The following is an 11,239-nucleotide window of genomic DNA, read 5'->3' on the forward strand; positions in this document are numbered from 1 at the left end:
ATACAATGCTTCAACAAAAGCCACTGCAGTACAGAATGCATCCGATTCCTGAAGAATCTGGCTATATAGCTAATGTGAAACTTAAATGTTCATCAGTCTGTGATGTCATCATCTCAAACCCACCACTGGACACCGCAAAGTACTCTTCAGCAACAGGAACCCGTTGTATGCAGTGAGTTCTGCCAACATCAGTAAAGACCTCATTTTTAGCTCCCGTAGAACAGGTGTGTGTAAATGATTACAGTGTAAAACGATCACAAATGTGTAAAATTCAAAGAAAACATAGCTGTTCTCCATTGCGATAGGGGAAGAGAGCTGCCAACAATTGCTACTTCAGACTTTCCAATTAAGAAAGAACAAAACACCACCTGCTAGCTGTGCTAAATCCCAGCATAGACAGGACTACAGAGTTCATTCTTACCTTCATTTATCAGGACTTGCTCCTCTTGGTGTTTTGATTCTTCTCCTTGTGGTACCTCAGCAAAAAGATCACTCTAATAGTAGACAAAAATGAGTGGTGAATGTGTGTTGTAGAAGACAGATATAAATTTTTCCACATAAAATATCCACTTCTGAGCCAAAACAGAGGTAATCACCACTCCCTTCCCAAAGGTATGTCTGCACATACAGACTTAACCTGAACACAGACATTCAGAAGAGTAGCCTTCTGTCTTCTGAAGTTTAATTTACACTACGATTCACTCTGATTATCAGTCTGTTTACCAAAGAGAAAGAACGAACTTTCATTTGCACCTCTTCAAGGACTTACACTAAACTACAGATGCTTAGGTCCTGGTTACACTCTTCCAAACTTTCTTATTGAAGCTTATACAGTAAGATTTAAAGGAAGAATTCAGGTCAGGACATGCATAAAAATATTATTGCCATTGAGACTCCAAAACACCAATTTGGTGCAGATAGATACATTATAGCTCAAGAGCATTGTAAGACCCTCACACAAGCGTCTGAGGAGCAGCACATTTCACAGGTCACTCCCCTTCTCCCCACAACCCAATGGAGCAGACTCTTAGAGCACACAGAACAGCAAATAAACTGAAACAAACCCATTTTTAGTACATCCAACCCCAGAAGAAACTGCTCCCCAGGTTGTGTGTCCTGGTTGCAGCTGCCTTATGCTGATTGCACAGCTGACCCCCCTGAGAATCACAGCCTAGATTTCCAGGAAGCCTCCAAATTTTATTAGTACTGACCAGTTAATTTCCTGAAAGCTTCCCTCTTACAGGAAGTTGGATATTAAAGGTTACAAGTTGCCTCCTTAGAGATTCAAAATACATGGTATTTATATAAAGCTTTGTGAAAAGAGGGCAAAAATCCTCAGGAAAGGGTAAGGGAGGTCAGTGAGTTATTGCACATTTATCAATTGATATCTGCTTGTTGACCTACTGTGTATACCTTCTGGTTCAGCGAGGCCTCCTCCATTGTATAATGTAAATGAAGATACGTTACCCTTCCTATATGATCATTTGTCAGCTAGCAGAAAAATAAGAATATGTGTATGTGGGCAGGCAACACTCAGACTTGGCTGTCCTGTATATAGCAGGATAAAGGAAACGGTCTTGATAATAAGCAAGCAATAAGTTTTAATGATACCTTCATCTGAATTTGCACTGACGTAAAGATTGCTAACAGTACCAGATTTTATTTTTTTTTTAAGCTGTTAGCTGCCACTTAAAAAGAAAGCCCCCTAATTGTTTTTGTTTGTTTTTCCCAAACAAAGGCCACATCTGAGTGGAAAGCATTGCACAGAGCTATCCTTTTCCCCTCACACAATGTCCTTGTCCAGTGCTTGTTGGATATATTTCAGCAGATTGGCATGGTAAGCTTGAACTCAGCTGTACATGACGTCTCCTTCCAAATTCCAGTCCAATAGCCTCCTTGGCTCCAAGGAAAATGTAACTTTCGTTCATCTAGTTATAACTAGAAATATAACACCCTGCAAATGCAGTAGTTTACCTACCATTTTGGACAAAGCTGAAGTGTTAGCAGTATCAGCTGCATGACAGAATCAGATGCATTAATTTATTTTACACAGCTTTACTGTAAGATTCTTAAACCTTATTAAATTTAATATAAATCTTTTGTTTTAAGATGAACAAACTGTATGGCGTTTGGTTTACCTCCACGGACAGAAGTGAGGTACTGAGCATATTCTGCTGGAATGAGAACCACTCTAGCATAATGCCAGGACGACATTTGAATCTTTATCAGTACCACTGCAGAAGAGAGGGCTTTGTGCCAAGGGGAACACAAGCATCTCACTTGTGTAGTTTTCCTTCTCCACTGGAAGGACAACACTGTCCCATTATGCCTGAATGTTACCAAGCAACAAAACATTTCTTCTCACTGCTGTCCAGAGATGGGGCTCTGGGGTTATGTTTTTTTCTGTAAGACACACACACATCTCCATTTCTATCCTCTCCTGCATTCTCACCTCATCATCATCAAAGAGACCTGTCCCACCACTGAAGAGTCCACCCCTAGAACCAAAGGGTGTGAAGTCTTCATCAGTCAGCTTAGGAGGCTTGAAGATGTCATCATCATCATCTAGAAAGCACAAGAGCCAAGAGCTGTGACCTAATTTGAGGAAATGGGATAAAGGGACAGCCAAAAACTAGTATAACTCCAGCCCCTCTCTCTTATAAAGATGATACATACAGAGAAGCTGCTGTAGATGGATCAGGTTGTACGTGGTTACTCCACAATGCCCCATTTAAGAAACTCTCACTAGGCCTATTTCTGGCCCTGTTTTACACACACAGCACAACCTAGATTTGTGTACACACACCCTGAAGGATGTTCACTGATATCTCACCCAGTTTCTACAGCAGATACCACATTTTCTAAATCAGTGTCTTACAATCCAGCCAGAGACTGAAAAACAAGAACAGGAAATCCTACCATCCGATGGAACTCTAGCTTCCTTCTTCTCTTTTGGGGTTTTCCTTGTTTTGGTCTCTGGTGACAGGGCTTTAAGAAGAAAAGTTCAAATGACTGAAATGTTATTTGTAACCTGTGCTCAACCTATAGTAAAAAGAACCTTAAAAAAGTAATATAATCAAGCTGAGTTATGTGTCTTCACATATGTATGATCAACCCACTGAAGCAATTATATGAAGTACAGGTTCTAAAATATACACTTGAAATCATAATGGCATCGTTCTGGCAGACACTATAGGTTCAACATGGTTGCCCACACACTGACTAGTGTCACCTGAGATGGCAGAGAGCAATGCAGCGTTATAGATGGTACAGCTCCCACACAGGGCATGCAGAACCTTTGAGCACCTCAAATGGCTCCAGACTTATGTTATGCCATGATTCAGTTACAAATCCAGAAGTTTTATTCCCTCTCTCTCTCATCCCTCAACAAGGTTATTTCAATGAACAGAAGACTTGCCTGTAACTTAATAAGAAGTTAATTTCATAGTTTCTAGTACTCCAACATCCAAAATCCTAGTTAGATTGTTTGAACCAAGTAAGAACAAATACATTTTGTATTTGTCTGTTTATGTTCTCAACATTACAAGCCAAAACCAGGCTTACAAGCACTCTACAACTCTAAAACACAGCATATTTAAGCCACAAAAGGGGGGATAAAAAGCACCCAGACCTCATGAAAGCACCAAACTGTTGCTTGAGGGATTTTCCACTGTAGAGCTTTAAGAAAGACTATAGAGACCAAGTGGCTACAGAGACCGCAGCTTCCACAAACCTATCTCAAGCAGGGGGGAAAGCACATGTGGTCAAACACGCAGTTTTACATACCAGTGGAGAATCTGATTAGAGAGAAAACCTGTACTATAACAAATGCACCTAGGGAGTGACCTGTCTCACCTGAAAGCAGTAAGTTTACCACTATAACTCTCAGCAGATTTTGGTTCATTCCTATAAATAATGACCAAAAAGTTTCTAAGAGCACAAAACCATTATAATAGTGTCTTTAAACTTTCCTGTCAGGCTTTCACCCAACACATGCTCAAAAAATAGATCTGTGTAGTTTCAAATATTGTTACACAAAGTTTCCTGTCCAACACTCTCAGGAGTTTCCCACTATTTCACAATCATGTATCAAAACTTAAGAGTTAACTTACATAAACGGTCGTCATCCTCTTTGACCAGTATTTCTCCTTTGATTCGGGCTGCAAGCTCATCAGCAAATGACGTCGGTCTTTTCTTTTTCTGAGGAGTAGGGAAAATAACAGCATATTCCTTATATGTAATCCCATTACCAGTTTGATGCAGTTGCAATTTTAAGTATTGTATTCTACAGCCTCAGTTGTACAATTTCCTGTCTATAATTTGATTGAAGTACTCATAAGAGGCAATGCAGCTTTCTATTAAGCAAGCAATTAGGAGATTATGTGTGCATCAAGGATAAAGCCATTTCTAGTCCTTTATGGTAATAGTTCTTAGTATCACTTCATTTTGGGAACACGACCAGCAAGAAGCATTTACCACACACAAATGCAACAATTTCTTAATGACATTTAAAGACAGCTTTAATGCTAATTTAGGGTGCAGGATTCCACCAGTTTAAAGAAGCAAAACTGGAACAATCATGTTGAAAGACCATACAGAATTCTTACAGGCTTTCTCCACAGGATCCCATCTCACATAACCAAGTTACTGTTACAATCACACCTTTCAGATTTTTCATGAGGGAAGTCAAAAATCTATTCTCACAAAGAGACAACAGTTACTTACAGGCCTTGTGCTTACCTCTATGTCTCCATCCTCATCTTCCTCTTTTTCAGAGTCAAAGAGATCACCACCATCATAATCATCTTCATCACTCATCTGTGCTGTCCTCTAAGAAAAAAAATAATACCCTGTTGTGTTCTCCTGAAGTTGGCATAGAAAAACATAAGCAAAAAAAAATAATCCATCTGCTTAGATAAAATATTCAAAGCAAGTTTACTGAAAGGATGGAAACATTCAGCCAGTTTGGGGTACTGCACTACTTTTTAGAGGTAAGAACAGAGTGCCTCTAGCTGCAAGTAACTTGTTGTATTCTCTAGTACACCTCTATGGTGCATCACAAAATATTTCTCAATCAGGATCAACTGCGGACAATAAGGCTGTCCTCACAAGGAGCGTAATGCTACCATACACAAGCCTGAACTACTTGGTCTGCCCAATTTCCCTTAGTTTACTAACTGCTCTCCACCAAAGACCTAGTAATTATGTCTTATCTCTGGAACGCTGAGATTAGCTAGTACAAATTTTTGCCATTTTGAGCTATTCTAAACGTAGATAGCAGTATCTGAAATATAGCATTAAGTACTTAAAATACATCAGGCTTACAAAGTTACCCTATGAAGACCAATACAGCTTCACATAACTAACATCTGAGTGCTTTTATAACATTGCTTTATCAATACACAGATTTAAAAAAGGGTTGCTTTTTGAAACACTGTTTTTTTGGCCCTCATCTTCTCAGCCAGAGGGTCCCCAGTATTATTCTCTTTTTCACTGATACATTTAACATGGATAAGATTCCTTCCCCTAGCACCAACAGTTGAAGTCAGGCTTGAATTTTTAAACCTAAACATTTATTTTTCTATTTCATTTGTTACCCAAATAGTCACACTTTCCAAATGTTTCATACTGTTCTTATCTTTGATTTCATGTCATACCCAGACTGCATTGTTCCTTACTTCCTGTTTTGCAAGTTTAGAATTTTAATTGGACACACCAATCCCTCAGGAACCTAGTTCTTCTAGGGTTGATTCTTTCAACTCTCTTGGCTCCAAAGTTATTGCTGAGGAAAACACACATCAAGCAATGCTATTGCACGTATGCTTTTCATCTAATGAAGTCTTGCAAACATGTCTTTAACCCCAGTACAGGTTCAATTGCACAATACAGTGCCACCTAGTCACGACAACCTACCCATACACAGTTATACAAACCAGGCTTAAACAAGGCTTTTAATAGTAAACTGTCTAGAGCTCCGATCTCCTCTTTATTGCATTCTCACTCTGTCTCAAGCAGGAAGTTTTTCAGGTTGTACCAAGATGTATAACATACCGTCTTCTGGTCATCTTCACTAGGGTTTCCAAATTCATCATCTGATTCCTGGAAAGAGACCAAAGACAAGCATCACACATTGCTACATCCAGTGGCTAAAGGATAGAGCTCAGAAGCTCTGGACTTGTTTGGGTATTCACATCTCCTCACTGCGAACATAAAACTGTTTGCCCACCACTGACCATCTTCATGAAAGGAGCTCAGTAAAGCATCACTGAGTTAGCAAAGAGAGCAAGGTCCATTTCAGTAACTCAAAAGGGATTAAACTTTAATTGAACAAAGATACCAAAACCAAATTCCTGAGGAAAAAGGGAGTGCTTCTACAACACAGCCATAAACCAGAGACATTCCAGCTAAGGCAGACGAAATATCAGAAGTTGTTATTCCAATGCAGTGGATTCATAAGGCAAAGCCTGGAGGTACATCACTGAAACTTTTTTAAATTTATTCCTGTTAGTTTCCATTCCATTCTTTGTCACTGTAACTTAGAACAAATTTGTCCTCCATCAGTTCAATTGTTCATTGCACAAGCTTCAAGTTGATTTTGCTTCACAATGTGAAACTAAACTGGAATAAAAATTTCAGTCTGAAATATTCTACTATAACAGCAGTTAGAACCAACGCCACTTTACTGCTCTTCTGAAAGGCTGCAGAGGAAATTATTGTGTAAGAATAGTAACAGAAAAATACATTTACAACTGACACAGGGAGCATACATTGCAATACTGTCTTGATACGACACACAGAAAACCAAGGTAGGTAATGGCCTCGCAGGTAACCAAGGACTCACGAATACTTATGCAAAGTAGCCAATACTCTGTTGCTTACCTCTTCATCCTTTTCTTCGCTGTCAATCACACTTCCACGATCACTATCTACTGATCCTTCTATTTTAAATGAAAATAGAAAAGTTAAGATCAGACATGACATCTGCACACAGAGCTTGCTGGTTAGCAGACACATCTAGTGCAACTTTAAAGGCTTTGGGATGAGAACTAAAAATCAGGTTAAAAAGAGTGGTTTGAAAGTGCTTTGTAGTCTGCTGAAATTCTAGCATTTTGTGTTCCCAATACACAGAGCACAAGGTACTGACAACTCAGTCACATATTTGGAAAGGTGGTTGTTAAAGGATAGTGCATGTTTCACCAGCCAACTGCAGTATGCATCTAAACATGCAAAAACACTAGGCAGTATAACACAAGCTATTCAATTAAAACCAAAGTCTCAAATTAGGAGCTAGTTACTCCCATAGAAATAAAAGGTCATGCCAGCACATACCTTCGCTAGTCAGATCTCCAAGGCCAACATCATCTTGTTCCATGAACTGCTGAGAGCCAATCAAGTAAGGTAAAGGCCTGTCAATATAGAGGTCCTAGAAAGAGACAACATTAAGTCCTTCTGACATCTAGGAACAGCTCTACATTGCTAATGAGCCCTACAACCCTTATTTTAAGGCAAGAAAGATACAAAATAGTTTAATGTGACATTTCACCAGACATACACTTCAAGTGGGTCGGGCCAGCTGAGATTTATTCCTTTTACCACTGTCAAAGAACACGGGCTACTTCTAAATGCATGGTCCCAGCACGTTTTCTAGATGCCATAATAACATAAAAATATCCTTGTAATTCCTAGACCTAGGGTTCTTCATTACTGGTACAGTAAAAACTGACTATGAAGATACCGCTTGTACCTGAAAAGCATGACATTTAAAGGTGTCCTTCCACCCAGAACTCAGGCTTTCATTTCCAAGTTCGCTACCACTGAACTAATCCCTTAAGGGGTGCCATTCCTTAATGATAAGCCCAACTGCAAGACAAGCAGGCTACACAAGAAAATAGCTCAGCAAAGGGCATTTCTGCTTTAGATCCAGTCACCAAATCCTCTTCTTAGATAAAGAACATCCATTTTATATCAGCACAGTGACACTGCTTGCAGAAGTGAAGAACACAAACGCAATGCTCCCAGCAAGAACAGGTCTCTCTACCTTTGGCTCAAGTATCAGTTCCACCCTTTCATTACTTTCTTCCTCTTCCGAGTCAGAGTTGCCTGCTTTGATGTCTAGCTGTTCAAAAGCACTGTCTAAAACTTGCAACCCATAATTCACTGCTTCTTGGATTTTGGGGATCAGATCAGCTTCTTTCTGTTCCCGTGTCCTTTCCTTCAACAACAAGAAAAAACACACATTGTCAGTGCATTTTATTCAAGACTCAATCTCACTGCAAAACGCATGAGAAAATTTAACTTTTTTCCCTTAATTCACCTTTATCAACCCAGTGAACAGGGACGTTCTAAACACCCCCACCAGCACAGCACTATCCTATTTGTGCTTCCAGCTCAAAGGAACCTTTGTGGTATAATACACCAAAACTATAAGATATATAAAAATGCTCTGAGTTTTTATCCCTGGGAATTGTAGTCAGATGCTGCTTCCTTAATTCACTACTTCTGAATCCAATAAGGCCTGAGGCCTCATTTCTCTTGCTGAAAAAAATATGGATAGCTGTTGAAAAATCAACACAAGTCTTGTCTCCTGGATTACAATACTGAGTTTGGGAAAGCCCTAAGAGATTATCACAAGCTTCAATAGTACTTGTCAGTGTTATGTTTGAATGACATAAGCTCATAAAGTAGAAAGACTTCAAGAAGAAATAAAACAGTTTGATTTGTAAGCTCATGGATCTAAGTGCTCATGGAAGCTTAAGTTAGCTACCTGCTCTGTTTTCTCTCCAACATCAGCTTTGGGAATAGGCTCTTCCACTTCTTCATCATATACTCTCTAAAAATTAAAGCAAGATTAATTCAAGAACAACATATTGCTTCAAGGGCTAAATCATGAGTGCTGCCAACAAACTAAAATACACTGTTAATATGTGATTTAACTATACATTAATCCATGAAATATTTTAAAAGATAAACCATAGATGATGCCAGACATCTTCGTAGCCTCCTTCACGCATTGCAGTCATTATGAAGATCCTATCAAGCAATTTCTGAAGCCAACTGATGTGATTCAAGACTGCAAATGTCACTGCTGTAGAAGACAAGTTTAATCCCATTCACAGATGACCTAAATATGTTTTAAAAAAATACACACAACACTATTATTAAGCTGTTCTAGAAGCCTTAAAAATCAAGCCTAAATTTATTTATGGTCAGGCAGGTTTTGTCATCTAGCAGCTTTTCTCCTTTTGTATCTATCCTTCTTCCTTACAGAGAAAGGCCACATCCTCCCTCAGCCTTCAGTTTGTTCTGATGACCCCTCCATACAGCACTTTTGGCACTCTTGTAGGATCAGCTACAAGGAGACACAGGGAAATAAAGAGTACCCCTTGAATCTGCAAACTTGAATCCAAATCTCTCAAGCACAGATGGAATTTATCCCCTTGGAAGAGACAGATCTCTTTCTATTGCTAAATTGACAACTAGAAGTTAGGCCCATTTCTGTGGGCTTAAATTTGGGCACAAACATTTTGAAGCACCCAAGACTTAAGACATTTGGTACAAATTGTTCTCAGCAAAATCATTAAGCTGAACAGCAAAGGTAGGCCAGAAAAGACACTCTTGTACTGAGATTAAAAAATGAACCAACCAACCAACCAACCAACACCCACAACGGAAACACAGAATTTCATTTTTTAATTGCCTTGTCCTCTGCCAGCGTCTTTCCAATAATGGCATCGTGGCTTCAGAGGAGATACATGTGGCCTGCAAGAAATGCTTATCAAAACAAGTATAATAAAACAATTGATAAAGGCCAGTGCTAGGGAAAAAAAAACAAGACTCACAAATGTGTAAAACTACTAAAGCTCTACATCTTAATTACACACTTGCTGTTAGCAATACAGTATAAGGGGCTTTCACATCTTTCTTCTAACCTTTCCAAAATAGCAACATTCACAAAATAGTACGATGCACTGTACAGCATTCTTTATATTTAGACAACCGAGTGCAGCCAAGCACTACATTCTCGCTACCTGTAAAGATGCACCAAGGCATCTCAGAAATCCCAACTCACTCATAATCCTGGAAAGGAAATCCCGCTCGCCACATCACATATAAACAAGAAGGCAAATAACGCAGAAGAAGCAAAAGGGAATCTGCACATCTTGGACTGTGCATCACTCACAAAGGAGTTGGGAGGCCTTTCAAAATAAAGCGTTTAAAAGCCACTCCATCTCTAAACTAACACTTGCCACAAAGTGAAAGCATTTTACCAGTTGCAGCACGGGGACACGCCAGGGTTTGAAGCACAAGCTCGACGTCACACACCAACATACTCACGTTCTCTATGAACTGTGTGTTGGACAACATGAGAAAGTCGTTGAAGACATTGTGGAGGCGGCAGTCCGCGGCTTTTGTTTCACTGATCAGCCCGTCCACTTGCTTCTTGATCTCGTGCGTCCTGGAGATGGTCTGCTGGGAGAACTCTTGCAGAAAACGCAGCAGCTGTTGGCGACAGGGGAGGCAGCGCTCGGGGGCAGCTCCTTCTGCCCCCCTGCGCCACAGCCGGCTGCGATCGCGCCCTCACCGCCACGCACACGCCTGGCCCCGGCCTGCTCCATCCCCGTCCCCGGGTCCCGGTGCTCACCCCGGCGTCCGAGGCCAAGGACCAGCTCTGGCTGCCCTTACGGATCTCCTCCAGCGACCAGGGCCGCTCCCACACCGGCGCCGGCTCCTCTGCGTCCCGCGCCCCGTTCATCATCTGCGGGAGAATGACAGTGAAGCGACGGGCAGGCGGCCAAGCGGCCGGGGCCGGGGCCGGGGCCGGGGCCGGGGCCGGGGCCGGGGCCGGGGCCGCCACCCTCCCTGCCTCTCACCGTGACCGCGGGCCGGGCCGCGCCGTTCCCCGGGCGCCGCAGTCAGCTGAGCACGGTCATGTGAGGCCCGGCACGGCCCGCCCCGAAGCCTCCGCCCCAGCGGGGCGAGGCCTGCGTGAGGCCGAGCCAGGCCGGGCCGGCAGGGGGCGCGGCGGCGCCGCGGGAGCAGGGCGCTGGGCAGGAGGCAGGCCGCAGGCCTCGGGGCGTGTGCGGCTGAGGGGAACAACCAGCCCTCCGGGCACACGGTGCCCTCCTCAGTGCCGATTCTGTAATAAGACACCACCACTAAGCTGGGCCAAACCTTCAGCCTTAGTAGCATTTAAAGAATTTTAATACACCTAATAAAGCAGAAAATCTAAAAACGTACA

The 11,239-nt window shown here is 41.6% G+C and overlaps 1 protein-coding gene across 6 annotated transcripts in view; it reads right to left on the bottom strand.

Annotated features, from left to right (window-relative positions):
- WASHC2C (WASH complex subunit 2C) overlaps positions 1 to 11,013 on the bottom strand; it is a 34,578-nt gene extending 23,565 nt beyond the window's left edge. For 4 of the 6 annotated variants that reach the window (XM_035330485.1, XM_035330484.1, XM_035330486.1 and 1 more), the window contains exons 1-13: positions 10,827 to 10,880; positions 10,643 to 10,781; positions 10,336 to 10,500; positions 8,765 to 8,830; positions 8,039 to 8,212; positions 7,330 to 7,423; positions 6,880 to 6,938; positions 6,052 to 6,099; positions 4,741 to 4,830; positions 4,113 to 4,200; positions 2,920 to 2,988; positions 2,453 to 2,565; positions 422 to 494 (exon numbers count right to left, since the gene is read on the bottom strand). In XM_035330485.1, coding sequence (XP_035186376.1) covers positions 422 to 494; positions 2,453 to 2,565; positions 2,920 to 2,988; positions 4,113 to 4,200; positions 4,741 to 4,830; positions 6,052 to 6,099; positions 6,880 to 6,938; positions 7,330 to 7,423; positions 8,039 to 8,212; positions 8,765 to 8,830; positions 10,336 to 10,500; positions 10,643 to 10,756 — 1,153 coding nt within the window. In that variant the 5' untranslated portion in view covers positions 10,757 to 10,781; positions 10,827 to 10,880. Of the gene's footprint in view, positions 1 to 421; positions 495 to 2,452; positions 2,566 to 2,919; positions 2,989 to 4,112; positions 4,201 to 4,740; positions 4,831 to 6,051; positions 6,100 to 6,879; positions 6,939 to 7,329; positions 7,424 to 8,038; positions 8,213 to 8,764; positions 8,831 to 10,335; positions 10,501 to 10,642; positions 10,782 to 10,826 lie in introns of all 6 variants that reach the window. The other 2 variants (XM_035330483.1, XM_035330487.1) reach the window with 2 other exon arrangements.
- Positions 11,014 to 11,239: the final 226 nt, after the last annotated feature.

The sequence above is a fragment of the Oxyura jamaicensis genome, chromosome 6, assembly GCF_011077185.1.
Source record: "Oxyura jamaicensis isolate SHBP4307 breed ruddy duck chromosome 6, BPBGC_Ojam_1.0, whole genome shotgun sequence".
Lineage (NCBI taxonomy): Eukaryota > Metazoa > Chordata > Aves > Anseriformes > Anatidae > Oxyura > Oxyura jamaicensis.